The sequence below is a fragment of the Hypanus sabinus genome, chromosome 18, assembly GCF_030144855.1.
Source record: "Hypanus sabinus isolate sHypSab1 chromosome 18, sHypSab1.hap1, whole genome shotgun sequence".
NCBI lineage: Eukaryota > Metazoa > Chordata > Chondrichthyes > Myliobatiformes > Dasyatidae > Hypanus > Hypanus sabinus.
The window spans coordinates 25,839,610-25,855,638 of NC_082723.1; the positions used below are offsets into that span (position 1 = coordinate 25,839,610).

Sequence of the window (16,029 nt, forward strand, 5' to 3'; positions counted from 1 at the left end):
AGTACACAAAATACACCACTTACAATCACATTACATTGTCCATGAATTGATTGCTTTTATAACCTACATAATTATCTTTCAACACACTTTTAAGTGTATCCTTATATTCTTTTCCTCTCTTCTCTTCCACAACCCAACAAGTCTAAGGAAGGATCTGTTGGCACTGGAAAGGGTCAAGAGCAGGGGTTCCCAACCTGGGGTCTACAGGTTGCTTAGGTATTAGTCTAAGGCATAAAAAAGTTTGGGAACTCCTGGTGTTTATGAGAATAACCCCAGGACTGAAAGGTTGAACGCATGAAGAGCATTTGATGGATATGGGTCTGTTGAAGATAAACTCGTGGAACAAAGAATGGTGAGGGATCTCACTGAAACCCATCAAATACTGAAAGGCCTACATAGAATGAATGTACACAGGATGTTTCAAATTGTGGGAGAGTCTAGGACCAGAGGGCACAGCCTCAGAATACAAAGACATCCCTTTAGAAGAGAAATGATGAATTTCTTCAACCAGAGGGTGGTGAATCCGTGGAATTCCCCGCCACAGACAGCTGTGGAAGCCAAGTCAATGGGTATATTTAAAGCCGAGGTTGATATGTTCTTGATTAGTAAGGCAAAGGTTACAGGGAAAAAGCAGGAGAATGGGGCTGAGAGGGATAATAAGTCAGCAATGATCAAATAGTTGAGCAGACTCGATGGGCCAAATAGCCTAATTTTGCTCCTATGTCTTAGGGTCTAAGTGTGCAGGAATCCATGATAAAAGTTCTAAATTTAAAGTCAGTCTTCAGGGGTTAATGAGCACAACACTTAGCTGATTTACTCAACTGCACAGTGTTGACTGCCGACAAGACTAACCATGGCTGCTTGCCAAAGCAACTCTGAATTTCATCACATATTAAACAACATAAAAATCTGTCATCTGCACAGACTTCAAGATAATACTGGGAAGCTAGATTCAATCCTCACCTGCTCCTTCCTGCACTCAAAAATAAAATGCAGGGGGACACAAGTCCACATGGTACAGCAGTGGGCTAAAAATTTGAGGTTTGCTTTGATGAAAAGAAATTGGTCAAAGATGAATATCAAAGCCATAAAGAACTGTTAAAGTATTGCCAATGCAATAAAAATTTACATCTGCAAATGAACTGCTTCTAATTAATGCCAAATGGGAGAAACCTTGGTTGTGCATTAGTGAACACAATAAGCTAACAGGTGCACATCAAAAATGGATTAAACTATGTGCCCTTTTGTTCTGCAATAGATCAAGTGATCAGCAAGTAGTATCACAATGTCTTCAGCAAGAAGTGAAATAACATAACAGGATAAGAGATACGTAGCAGGGTAAAATACCCTGAGTAGAAATATATAGCAGGGTAAAAGACCAATAATAAGCAAATTTGTTAGAAAACAAGATAATGTATGCATCTACCTCTCATCTAAAGATTAGCTTTATCTGTCCACATGTGTCACCAAGCTCCCAAAGTCAACATAGCATGTCCACAATTTATTAATCCTAACTTTTATGTCAATGTGAGACGAAACCTGAGCACCCAGAGGAAATCCACATTGTCAGAGGTAGAACATACAAATTGCTTACAGACAGTGGCAGGAACTGAACCCCAAACTTACAACTGGTGCTGTAAAGCGTTATGCTAACCACTATGCCAAAGAGAAAGAAAAGTACTCAGATGGTATAAGCAAACAAAAAGGGAACAGAGTCCAAAGGAAAGGGGAAAACAAATGATTCTGAAAGCAACTTGCAAAACTTCCAATTACAGAAAGAAATGTTTTCTTGCAATAATACATCAAAAGACAGTTCTTTGAATAGCAAAAAATAAATTAGTGTCAAATAATTGGTAGCTTTGAATTACATATATAGCACAGATATAGCACACCATGATTGGGAAAAATGCAAAATTTTGTTTTTGTCAATCATGTCATGTTATATAAAATGTTACAAACCTCCATACTACCTGGCTTGTCAGGAAATCTGCCACCTTGTCACACGACTCTTAAAAAGTGATTTTCACCTCTTGCCCACAATATTGGCCACATGTAAAACAAAGTAAAGGCATCAACTTACCAAGTTCAGAAGTTGGCTGTGTGTCATGTAGACCACAGTTCTGCTGAGTCCCTCCAGCAAGTTCACTGAGGACATGGGAGGGGTTTCCACTGTACGGCCTCCAATGATCACATCCAAGAAAGCTGCAACGCAACTCTGCACAAAATATATCAGAATACATCACATTCTCCAGTAATGAACAGTCTGTACCGCTTATCATTGGCACATTTGTGTGAATGCCTTTTTGTCATTTCATTCCATGGGTAGCACAATGCCGCAACAAGAATATCCCAGTGGCTGCTGAGCAGAATGTTGAGGAATTCCACATTAACAACTGTCACTGAGGACAAGGTTATTCAATAGTAGTTCCCATTTCCAAAAGTTCCATCCTGGATAGCACTATACACTATTAAAACAAAACTTCAGACCACCGTAAAAGATTCTTCCCCAGGCAGTTTATATGATCAATCTTTCTAGTTAGTTCCCAGTCCCTCCACCTATTACTTCAGTCACTGCACTGTAAACACCAAACCATTTATGGAGATACAGCTCTGAATAGGCTCTTTAAGCCACGCTGCTCAGCAGTCCCCTCACTTAATCCTAGTCTAATCATGGGACAATTTACAATGACAAATAACCCATCAACCAGTACATCTTCGGACTGTGAGAGGATATCGGAGCATGCAGAGGAAATCCACACGGTCACAGGGAGAACGTACAATCTCCTTACAGAGGCTGGAATTGAACCCAGGTCACCTACACTGTAAAGTGTTGTGCTAACTACTATGTTACCATGTCATCTTCTGGATTTCAAAGTGTTTTAACAGCTTGCTTTATCAAATGAAAGACTTGGAGAATTGACTGAATAAGTGACACAAACACGAGGAAATCTACAGATGCTGGAAATTCAAACAACACACACACAAAATGCTACCAAGCACATCTTTGCCGCCCCCCCCCCCCCCCGCTTTCCGCAGGGATCGCTCCCTACGCAACTTCCTTGTCCACTCGTTCCCCCCCCCCCCCATCCCTTCCCACCAATCTCCCTACTGGCACTTATCCTTGTAAACGGAACAAGTGCTGCACCTGCCCTTACACTTCCTCCCTCATTCAGGGCCCCAGACAGTCCTTCCAGGTGAGGCAACACTTCAGCTGTGAGTCGGCTGGTGTGGTATACCGCGTTCGGTGCGCCCGGTGTGACCTTTTATATATTGGTGAGACCCGACACAGACTGGGAGACAGTTTCACTGAACACCTACGCTCAGTCCACCAGAGAAAGCAGGATCTCCCAGTGGCCACACATTTTAATTCCACGTCCCATTCCCATTCTGATATATCTATCCATGGCCTCCTCTACTGTCAAGATGAATCCACACTCAGGTTGGAGGAACAACACCTTATGTACCGGCTGGGTAGCCTCCAACCTGATGGCATGAACACTGACTTCTCTAACTTCCATTAATGCCCCTCCTCCCCTTCTTACCCCATCCCTGACATATTTAGTAGTTTGGTTTTTTTTCTCTCTTTCTCTCTGCCCATCACCCTGCCTGTTCTCCATCTCCCTCTGGTGCTCCCCCCCTCCCCCTTTCTTTCTCCTGAGGCCTCCCGTCCCATGATCCTTTCCCTTCTCCAGCTCTGTATCACTTTCGCCAATCACCTTTCCAGCTCTTAGCTTCATCCCACCCCCTCCGGTCTTCTCCTATTATTTCACATTTCCCCCTCCCCGCCCACTACATTCAAATCTCTTAGTATCTCTCCTTTCAGTTAGTCCTGATGAAGGGTCTCAGCCCGAAACATCAACAGTGCTTCGTCCTATAGATGCTGCTTGGCTTGCTGTGTTCCACCAGCATTTTGTGTGTGTGTGTTGTTTGAATAAGTGACACCACAAGATAATAAGCATTTTAACAGTAAAGCAATTCTTTCCCTCTGCTTTGATTAGTCATTTGGGGGGAAATATCTTGTACAGCTATTTAAGTTTTAATACTGGATTTCCATCCAATGATGCGAAATATTAAAATGACATCTGTCATTTACAAACTTAACAATTTTTTCTCATGTTCCGTATTTCAATCTGATGGCTTAAGATGGTTTTGCCTCCTTAAAGGGGATTATAACAAGCAACTTTGAAATAATGTTACTCCAGAAGAATAAATGTGATTTCATTTTAGCATGTGCAATTTTAATTATGTGGTAGAAATACATTTCTCAGTGTGTTTTATTTGATATATCTACTATATTCTGCATAACATTTCATGCATAACTAACTTCCAGGATTCTATCCACGCCATTCAAAGAACTTTTTTACCTTTGATCTCATTTGCCTCATTTGTAGGTCAAATATGATGGCAGGATATAGTATTAATGGTAAGACTCTTGGCAGTGTGGAGGATCGGAGGTCTTGGGGTCCGAGTCCAAAGGACACTCAAAGCTGCTGCGCAGGTTGACTCTGTGGTTAAGAAGGCATACGGTGCATTGGCCTTCATCAATCAAGGGATTGGGTTTAAGAGCCGAGAGGTAATGTTGCAGCAATATAGGACCCTGGTCAGACCCCACTTGAACTACTGTGCTCAGGAAGGATGTGGACGCCATAGAAAGGGTGCAGAGGAAATTTACAAGGATGTTGCCTGGATTGGGGAGCATGCCTTATGAAAACAGTTTGAGTGAACTCGGCCTTTTCTCCTTGGAACAACGGAGGATAAGAGGTGACCTGCTAGAGGTGTATAAGATGATGAGAGGCATTGATCGTGTGGATCGTCAGAGGCTTTTTCCCAGGGCTGAAATGGTTGCCACAACAGGACACAGGTTTAAGGTGCTGGGGAGTAGGTACAGAGTCGAGATGTCAGGAGTAAGTTTTTTTTTAATATAACGCAGAGAGTGGTGAGTGCGTGGAATGGGCTGCTGGCAACAGTGGCGGAGGCAGATACAATAGAGTTTTGGATAGGTACATGGAGCTTAGAAAAATAGAGGGCTATGGGTAAGCCTAGTAATTTCTAAGGTAGGGATATGTTCAGCACAACTTTGTGGACCAAAGGGCCTGTAATGTGCTGTAGGTTTTCTATGTTTCTATTTTCTAGAAAAAGTACTACTCCAAATTTCATCTGGTAGGTGCCAAAAAATGAACTACAGAAGTTATGTTCTTCAAGCACACACCCATTAAGTAGTAAAATCGGATATAACAAACCAATTTCACAGACAAGAAAGCCTTTCACCTCAACAGTCTTCGCTGAACCTAGGCCAAAGAAGCGGAACATCACCATCAAAAATATAGCATTCCGATTCACTGACATTATCTGGCTCGTGAAAAACACAGTTCCAACAATTTGCTTTTATAATGGATTTCAGATTCAGAGTTAAGAGTTGCATCCAAAATGCAAGCACATTCATTGACTATCACTTGCACCTTCATTTTACCAGAGGTAATTATCAGTTTGCCAAAGGAATACAGTCAATTTGGGTATTGGATATGGTTACACACTATCACTCAAAATTCAAAGTAAATTTATTATTGATGTATACCATATACATCAAGACTTGTTTTCTTACAGGAACTCACAGGAAAATAAAGAAATTGCTAGTGGAAGATCTTTTATCTTTTGGGGTTGCTGGTTGGGTGGAAGTAATGAATTCCAAGCAGCCCTCAATATATGAAAAGCTACATTACAGAATATTCCAAAACCTGTACTCAATCTGAATAATTGGGGATATTTTGGATTGTCACGCATATAATAGGACTTAAAACTTGCTTGTTAAAAATGTAATAATTGCCTATAACAAAACAAACAAGTGACCAAAAACACAAGAAAGTTAAAATGACAACTAAATATAATGTTGATGACCTGGTAGGTGGATGACACTGTGAGGTAAATTGCTTGCTCTGTCATATCAATGAAAATAGCAAACTTCTTCTCTACCTTGGGGACTCATGCAGTCCATCTCAACACCAGCTTCATCTTGGTCCCTAAATTCTATGTCGCCTCGCTGCTGAGATCTAGTGTTTTCTATCTTCGCTCTCAAGCTTCTCCTTGATTATTCATTTAAGAAAAATCTTAAAGACACAAGAACCATTTGGCCCATCGAAGGCGCTCTACCACTGCATCATGGCTGATATATTATCCCTCTCAACCCCATTGTCCTGCCTTCTCCTTGTAACCTTTGACACTGTTACTAGACAAGAACCTATCAACTTTCACTTTATATATACTCAATGACTTCTCCTCAACTAGTTCTAATTATAATGATGGAAAACCCTGCAATTAAGTCTTAGCAGCTATTCCACATTACTACAGTCTGCTCTTCTTTACATAATGTGCTGCATTATTTTGCATGCAATGATACCTTTCTTTACCAGGGGAAAAAACATGTTGCTTGCCATAAGACATTTCTGAGATTTATCGTAAAAGGCATTCCACCAAAAACACAAGTTAAACTGATAGCTAAATATAATATTCATGACCCAGTGGATGGATGACACGGTGAGGTAATTTGCTTGTTGTCGCCGCATTATCAAATCAGTTGCCACCCAAAACCAGTAAACATTTCATTGTTACAGACTATCACTAAACATAGCAATCTGAAATGATTCAGTAACTTCCCAGCTCAATCATCACATGAAGTACATCATGACAACAAAGTATTTCACAAATTAAAATCTACTCAGTAAAATCAGAGGACACAACAATTCAATTTTTCAGTTACTGGATTACATATACACAATACTTCATGGACCATGCAGAAAAATAAAATATTAAACAATTTTGGGCAAAAAAGTTAAAATTTGCATTTTGAACCACTCATTTCAGTTTTCCTATAACATGCTAAGATGTCCATTCATCTTACAACTTTTACCATCAGGCTCAGAAACAGTTATTACCCTTCAACCATCAGGTAACTGAATCAGTGTGGATAATTTCACTCACCTCAACACTGAACTGACTCCACAACCTATGGACTCACTTTCAAGAACTCTACGACTCATGTTCACAGTGTTATTTATTTATTCTTTGTTTTTTTTTCTACTTGCACAGTCTGTCTTCTGCACACTGGTTATGTGCAGTTTTTCATTGATTCTGTTATATTTCTTTGTATCTATTGTGAATGCCTACAAGAAAATTAATCTCAGTGTAGTATGTGGTGACATGCATGTACTTTTGATAATAAATTTACGTTAACTTTTGACTTAAATCTCATACTATTGTGATAGCTTACTTTATCAAACTTGGAAAGGCTGTTCTTCAGTCGTGGATCAGCTTCCTCACTTCCCATCATTGCCAACTGTTGTAAGAGTTGACCCACCTAAAATACAAATCAGAACATTTGCACGCTTTAGATACACAAAACTGTCTTTAGCTGTATTCCATCCATGAGCAATGGAAGACACAAAGAGGTCAACAATGTCGCTCTGGCAGATCTTATTCACAAGCATAATCCCAAAGGAAATTCAGCCCCACAGGAAGGGTATCAATAATCAGCACAGATTGAACGATGTTGTAAAGTGATCAGTGGAAAAGTGAACCAGCATTTCTTCTCCGATCCACTGGGTGGTAACTACGTAGAATTCACTCCTGGAAAGAGCAGTGGAGGTCAAAACCTCAAATGGATCTAACAGCTCCAAGAACCATTTGGATTTAATGTGGCAGCTATTCTTAGGCCATGGTATGGTATAGAAACTGCACTGCGGTGGACTGGAAAACTCTACAACAGGTTTTCAAAACTACCAAATGTATGACCCGCACCAGTGTATCTCTCAACAAGAACATACAGTATATACAGAAAGGACCTGGAAAAGGGCCAGTAACATCATAAAGGGTACCACCCACCCTACTCATGGAGTTGTCCCAATCCCATCAGGAAGGAGGCTATATAGCATCCATACCTGGACCACCAGACTTAAAAAAAAGTTACTTACACCAAGCAGCAAGGCTGATCAACACATCCACTCACTAACCCAATCAGTACTATATTTTCATTTCCTGTCAATCACCTCGTGCACAGATTCTCCTGTGCATATTCTCACTTTATGGAAATATATTAAATGTATAGAAGCTATCTTATGTAGTTACATTGTTTTTTTTCATCATTGGGTTTTTTGTCCTGCATAAGATAAAGTTGTCCTTTACACACGTGCACTGAAAATGACATTAAACAATGAATCCTGACCATCATGGATCCCTTTCTCTATCAAAATTTTCCAAGGTTCTTTATTTCTATCTTTTAATTATTCACGTATCTGTCTTGAAGTTAGATATGGTTTCTAATCATCATCTCTGTTCATGTGTACACACCCTGGAATAGTGAATCTTTGAAATTTTCTAGTCAAATTTTCAGCCTCAGTTGCTGTATAATCAAGATAGAAGTTAATACACCTATTAATTAGAAGTTACCTATTAAGTTGATCAGACAAGAAGCAGGTTCAAAGGTCTGATTGCTTTACCCTATTCATGTTCAATAGACTCAGATATTTCTATTTTTGAAGAAAGCCACTTCTGCTATACACCTTTAATCTCCTCCATTTCTTCAGTCACTGAGCAGACTGGTGCGTTTCCCATCTACACCTCAGAATCCAAAAAAACACCTATAAATATCCCAATTTATCAAAAGAGTATTTAACATTTAAAAAATCCTCTAGTCTAAACATTCAACCATTCAGATACTACCTTTCGACGTAAAAGAAAAAAAATTGGCTCAAGGTCTTTTACTGAAATTATTTATACTTCCATCAGGGAAAATTAACGGGGAATATTATCCCCAAGCCCTTCTTTGCTTCAGTACCCTCTGCATCTGGGGGTTCCCAATGCTTTTTTTATGCCATGGACCAATACCATTAAGCAAAGGGTCCATGGCATAAAAAAAGCATTGGGAACCCCCAGATGTTTGGGAACCTCTGCTCTACACTGAGAAAACCAAAAAAACTGGATGTTTATTTGAAGTCATTACAATTAGAGATTGGTTGGTATGACGCTGTGGGCATCACTGAGTGGTGGCTGAAAGAAGGCCATAGATGGGAGCTTAACATCAAAGGACAGGCAGGAAGGCACAGGTGGTGTTGTGGCTCTGTTGGTAAGAGATGGGCTTACGTCTTTAGAAAGAGATGACATATGATCAGAGAATACTGAATTTTTGTGGGTGGAGTTAAGAAACTGCAAGGATTAAAAAAAAACCATTATGGGAATCATATACATGCCTCCAAATAGTAGCCAAGATGTAGCGTTGAGACTGCAAAGGGAGGTGAAGAAGGCATGTAAAAAGGGTAATGTCACAATTGTAATGAGGGGCTTCAATAGGCAAGGGGATTGGGAAAATCAGGTTGGTGTCAGATTGCAAGAGAGGGAATTTGTTGAATGCCTATGAGACAGCTTTTTAGAGCAGCTTGTGCTTGAGCCTACCATGGTCAGGCCATCTTAGATTGGGTGCTGTGTAATAACCCAGATCTCATTAGGGAGCTTAATGTAAAGAAGCCCTTAGGAGGCAATGATCATAATGATTGAATTTATACTGCAATTTGAGAGGGAGAAGCCACATGTGTCAGTATCACAATGGAATAAAGGGAATCAGAGAGGTATGAGAGAGTGCTTGACCAGGTAGATTAGAGGAGGATGCTCTCAGGGATAATGTCAGAGCAGAGATGGCTGAAGTTTCTGGGAATAATTCACAAGGCACAGCATAGATATGTCCCACAGTAGTAGTTCTCAAATGGCAGGGGGTAGGCAAACATGGCTGACAAAGGAAGTTAAAGGACTGCATATAAGTCAAGGAAAGGGCACATAAGGTAGCAAAAGTGAGTGGGAAATTGAATGACTGGGAAGCTTTGAAAATCCAACAAAAGGCAACTAAAAAAAGCTTTAAGAGGAGAAGAGACGAATTAAGGTGGCAAATTTGCCATGAAGATACTTAAAAGTATTTTCAGTTCTATAACAAGTTAAAGGGAGGTGAGAGTTGATCTTGGACCACTAGAAAATGATGCTGGTGAAGTAATAATGGAGGACAAAGAAATGGCAGATAAATGTAATGAAACACTCACAAAATGGTGGAGGAACTCATCAGGCCAAGTTGCAACTTTGGAAAAGAGTACAGTCAATGTTTCAGACCAAAACCCTTCAGCAGAACAGGAGATTAAAAAGAGGAGTAGAGTTAAGAAGTGGGGGGGGGGAGGAAGAAACACATAGGTATAGGTGAAACCAGGAGGGGGAGGGGTGAACTAAAAGCTGGGAACTTGATTGGCAAAAGAGATACAGAGCTGGAGAAGGGGAAATCTAATAAGAGGCTGATGATAAAATAAGTCAACAGCTTTTTGCAAAGCGAAAATCTTGCATAACAAATCCGTTAAGAGTTCTTTGAGGAAGTAACCAGCAGTATGGACAAAGGACAGGCAGAGGATGTCATTTACTTGGATTTTCAAAAAGCATTTGATAAAGTGCCACACAAGGCTGCTTAACAAGATTAAATCCTACGGCATTACAGGGAAGGTACAGGCATGACAGGCAGGGACTGGGAATAAAGCAAGCCTTTTCTGGTTGTCTCTCAGTGACTAGGTGTTCCTTAGGGGTCAGAATTGGGACCACTACTTTTCACATTGTTTGTCAATGATTTAGATAATGGAATTGATGGCTATGTGATAAAGTTTGCAGATGATACAAAGACAGGTGAAACTTACCAAATGTTGAAAGGACTATATTAGGTGGATGTGGAGAGGATGTTTCATCGGGTACCCAGAACGAGAGGGTATAGCCTCAGAATTGAGGGGCGATCTTTTAGAACAGAGGTAAGGAGGAATTTTTTCAGCAAGAGAGTAGTGAATCTGTGCAATGCTCTGCCACAGACTATGACAGAGGCCAAGACCGCGGGTAAATTTAGAGCAGAAGTTGATAGTTTCCTGATCACTCAGGGCATCAAAGGACATGGCGAGAAGGCAGCTATATGGGGTTAAGTGGGATCAGGGATCAGCCAAGATGGAATGGTGAAGTAGACCTAATGGGCTGAATGACCTAATTCTGCTCCTGTTTTATGGTCTAAGTAAACCCAAGACTCCAGAAACGAGCAATTTTAATCCTTTTGTCCCACTTTTCATTCCTCTGATTTCAGCTGACTTTTTCCTCAGAGAGCTCTACATAAGCTTCGAAAACAAGGCCTCATCTTTCATTCAGCTACTTAGACCATCTTCTGCACTTCATAATCCTCTTCCTCAAGCCCATCACCAATACAGGGGCACTGGCCATCAACAGCAGCTCAGAGCTCTCTGTTCTGGGCCAAAGATTGATCAGCCCTGTGCTTCCACTTTCACGGCACAACTTCATATGTTTTCTAGCCAAAATCCTTTCTCTTGCAGGGGTCTTTGGAGCTTCTGTTGGTATTTGGGTAGTTCTGGGTTTTTACAGGATGGCCTTGCCCAAACTTCCTTTCCAAGCCAGACTTGGGACTGTCTGTGACAGAGTACATTTCACAGCAAACTTAACAATTCTGAATTGTAACCAGTCCGATGAGCCCAATTCTGCAACTTCTAGCAACTGTAAGCCTAGTTTTCAATGGAAAGAATTGAGAATAGCCCCAAATATTTAGCCAGACGAGAAACAAAGCCTTTTGCTACCGAGTCTAAACAGATGAAAAATGCCGTATTTTCTAGCTATCCTCTACAGGCTAACATCTGCAAATAAATATATCTGATAAGATACTATGTAAAAAGCTGTTAAACAATTTAAAGGCTTGAGGAATGCATGGAGTGGGACTTAGAATGCAATCAGAACAGGAATAAACTGCTATTTGTCAGGTTAACATAGACCTCATTTGGAGTACTCTAAGAAGTTTTAATTTTACGGTGTTTCCCAGTCAAAAAAAGATGTGGCTAGGAGACACTGCAGGGAATTTTACCAGCATGATTCTGGGATGAGCTTGATTTCAGAAGATCATGTTAAGTGGGCAACTAATTTTTGCAACTATGAGGAGCTATTGAAATAAAACATTTAAGATTCTTAAAACATTTGATTAGCTTGATGCCAAGAGGTTGTCTTCTTTGCATGCAAAGTCCAGAACTGATGTCCGGAGTTTCAGGATTAAGGCAACAAAATTTCAGTACTGAGTTTCAGAGGCTTATGAATCCTTGGGATTCTGTTCACCAGGGGAAATCCTGATGTTCAATCATTGATTACACTGGAGATTTAAAATTACACTTATTGAAATCAGTGAAAGAAAAAAATATTGTGGATATTAGGTGACAATGTTGGGTTGAGGAAGGTGGTTAGTTATGCAAACATTCAATGATGCGTCAGGCTCAGAAAGTATCTCTGGATTACTCTGAAATCCTAATATTGCATTCTAATATTCTTATTATGTACTTTAAAAAATGTTTTAAAAATATCTCAGCCTGAACCTGCCTACCTGCATTTCAGTTGATATGATAAATACAATAAAATAAACCTGAACCATTTTTGGTCCAACTCAAAAGCCAATGGATTGCATGTCACTGGAAATGGTATGATTCAAAGGAAATGTCTTTTGTATTTTAAATTTCATGTCCATACAGTTAAAGATTTAGCCTTTCAACGTAGAAAGAGTATTTGAGAACATAAACTCCTATTGGAACTAAGTGATTCCAAACAATAGCTGATTATAAGCGCAAATTAAGATCAAGAACAAGGAATTTTAGAAACAGAAAATAAATAAAATTGACAGATTTGTAACCTGAAATCAAAATGGAAAAAGCTGGAAGAACTCAGACAATGAAATACAATCCATGGAAATGTTTGAAATGTTCTCTCTCATTTGATGATGCCCAATAGTCCCATAAAACGATGCTGAAATAAGAAAACAGGTTTTTGATGGACCCAACAGCACAGAAACAGGAAACATAGTAGGGTACAAGTTCAATTCATTTCATATAGTTGCGTTGTTAGTTTTGCATATTGATAATTAATCAATGTACAAATTATACATACAACATTGAGATTCATTTCTAGCTGCCCATCAGGAGATGAATCTCAAGGCTATCTAATTTATACATACTTCCAACTTGAATTTGCAAAACAGCCAGCACAAAGACCATATGCAGTCCAGACTTTCTCTCTTTTCTCCCTTCCCATCAGGTAGAAGATACAAAAGCATGAAAGTGCATACCACTGGGCTCAAGGACAGCATCTTTCCTGCTGTTGAAAGTGTATTGAATGGTTCCCTAGTACAATAAGATACACTTCTCATCTCATAAAGTACCTGGAGACCTTGCACCTTATTCACTATTCTACAATGTTATTAGTTTATCTTCAATATACTGTTGTAACAAATTGATCTATTTGAAAAGTAATGCAAATCAAATTTGTCACTGTATCTTGCGCATGTGACAATAATAAAGCAATTTACCATTCAGAGGCTAAACCAAACATACTTAACCCAAAAGAAACATCATCACAAGAGGATTATTAGGTATCATTTTGTGGCTTCTGCTTTCTGGCACCACAACTTGCTTTGAAGTGGTTTGCTCAGCTTCATCTTGTGAAGAAATAGGATATTTTTTATACTGTAGTATTACATTGCAGCTTGCACCATCTCCAGATGTTTTCAGTTCCAGCTTGGTACTTGACAGGCATCTAACTTTCGAAATGAATTAGCACAAGTGTAAGGCAGTACAGCTACTTTAATGTCAATATGTTTCAATACTGCATCATTCACTGATGTGACAAAATAGAAAATTATCTGTCTTATTTTGTAGTTTGTTTTTAATTTTATTCATGATATTTGAAGCTAAAATAGGTCCTCAAAAATGAAATCTGTGCCACAGTTAGCATGAAAATGATCAAGTTAAAAGAACTGAGACCAGAAACAAAATGTACTAATATTCACTTTCAAATCAATGTGTCACCTCATATTGACTTAATTACTTTTATTCCTTTGAGGGCATTTCCCTCACAAAATGGCGATTTTAATTTTCAGTTTGGTTCTGAAGGTTTCATTTAAAATGTGAAATTGTCTTTCCTTTGCAGAATGACTATCATTTTCTGTTTTTGTTCCAGATTCCCAGAATTTGTAGCTTCTCCTTTAAGTGAAAGCATGCTGTTCCTATCTGAATCAGTTAGCAACCTTCCTCTTTGTACTAGCTTCAAAAATAGAAATGACTTTTTTTTGCTTAAGTCACTTTCTATGCGCTACATATGGAGCACAATACGGTGCTATTGCAGCTCAAGGTGTTAGCCTTCTGATAATTTGATCTTGAAGGTATAATGCATAATGTTAATTTCTGAAAAACTGTTGTGCAGTATCAACAGATGTCAGCATCTTAATCTCCAAAAAAAACACTGAACAGAGCCATACTTAACGACAAAATTACCAACATCCTCTTTATGTAATATACCATGAGGCTGAACCTTTATCTCAGGGGTTTCCAACCTTTTTTATGCCATGGACCAATATTATTAAACATGGAATCCATGTTGGGAACTCCTGCTTTAATCACAAAACTCCTGGTAATCAGAACCCCAAAGAGCAAAGAAAATTGTACATGAACAAAATAAAGATCTAAATAGCAATTGCTAACTGGTGCACATTAACATTAAAAGAACCACATCCACAGTTGCCTTTCTGCAATGATTAAATAGTACAGCACAGGAACAAGCCCTTAGGGACACGATGTCTGGTGCAGCCAGCTATCTGAACTAATCCCATCTCCCTTCACATTATCCCTATCGCTCCATTCCCTGCTTGGTCATGTGTTTGTCTAAACGTTTCCTAAACATTCCTATTGAAAGTGTTTCTATCTTCCCAAGCAGCACAACCCCTCAGTGTCTGATGCTCCAGAAAAAACAAATTTCTTCACCTTCTCCTTCTAGTTAATTCTCCCAGTCCATTTAAACACCCTCTCCAAAGCCCCCACAACCTTCCTATAATATGGCAACTAGAATTTCACACAGAGCTCAAAGTATGGCCCTGGTTTTATACAGTACAGCTACATTATGACTTTTATACTCAATGCCAACCAATGAAGGAGAGCATGCCATATGCCACCTTTAACACTCTATCCACTTACATTACAGCTTTCAGGGAGTTATGATTACAACACAAGAGCCCTCTGTACATCAATACTCTTAGCTAATGTATACTTTCCTCCTGCTTCTCAAAATGTATCCCTTTACTTGACTCATCCAATTTTTCAGCTGACGTATATTAAGCTGCATGTTTTGACAGCTTTTTCTCATTATCCATAACTTCACCAATTTTCATGTCAAACTTGTAAACTAGACCAGCTACATTTTCATCCAAATCATTCATAGATGTTACAGAGGACTCACCACTGATCACCAGACAGAAAAACTCTTCTTTACCACTAACTTGTCATCTATGAGCAAACCAATTTTTGGGTCCAATAAACTCATCATGGATCTCCTGTGATCTCATCTCCTGGACTTGTCCACTGGGAAAGACCTTGTCAAATGCTTTACTCTAAATCCACATTGACAACATCTAATACCACATCATCTTAATCACTTCCTTAAAGAAACTCAAACCTCTGGCAATTTTGTACAAGCAATCAGTTCAAGGTTTTCCCAGAAGAAATAAAGTCCAGCTTGAACATTACTCAACATGAAGATCATAGAACAATAAAACTAAGTGTTATCTTTCTTTTTGACTACCTAGGCCATTTCACCCACACATTGCTTAGTCAATGAACAAAAGGGGTTAAAAATAACAGAATAGAGAACACACTGACCTGAAGTTGATTAGAGTAAGCTTATGTAAGAAATTCTTTTCTAGATGTTATATATAAACAAATGCATGGAAAAAAGATCATAAGAATACATTTTCCACAGCATATGTATTTAACAAATAAGAATTTTTTATCAGCAAGTTTGCCACAAGACTAGCAATCAATTGGGTACACAATGTGGGGATAGAAAAACAGATTAAGTGTTATCCTTTATATGGCTTGATGGTGTAATATCATGTTTACTGGCAATGGTAAAACAAAAGAGAACATTTTCTTTAGGATTTAAACT

General features: G+C 39.1%; 1 protein-coding gene across 11 annotated transcripts in view; it reads right to left on the bottom strand.

Moving 5' to 3' along the window:
- Positions 1-16,029, bottom strand: part of gapvd1 (GTPase activating protein and VPS9 domains 1) — a 114,220-nt gene that overhangs the window by 65,457 nt on the left and 32,734 nt on the right. For all 11 annotated transcript variants that reach the window (XM_059993901.1, XM_059993900.1, XM_059993894.1 and 8 more), the window contains 2 exons: positions 7,265-7,351; positions 2,081-2,215 (listed from right to left, as the gene is read on the bottom strand). In XM_059993901.1, coding sequence (XP_059849884.1) covers positions 2,081-2,215; positions 7,265-7,351 — 222 coding nt within the window. The remainder of the gene's footprint in view (positions 1-2,080; positions 2,216-7,264; positions 7,352-16,029) is intronic.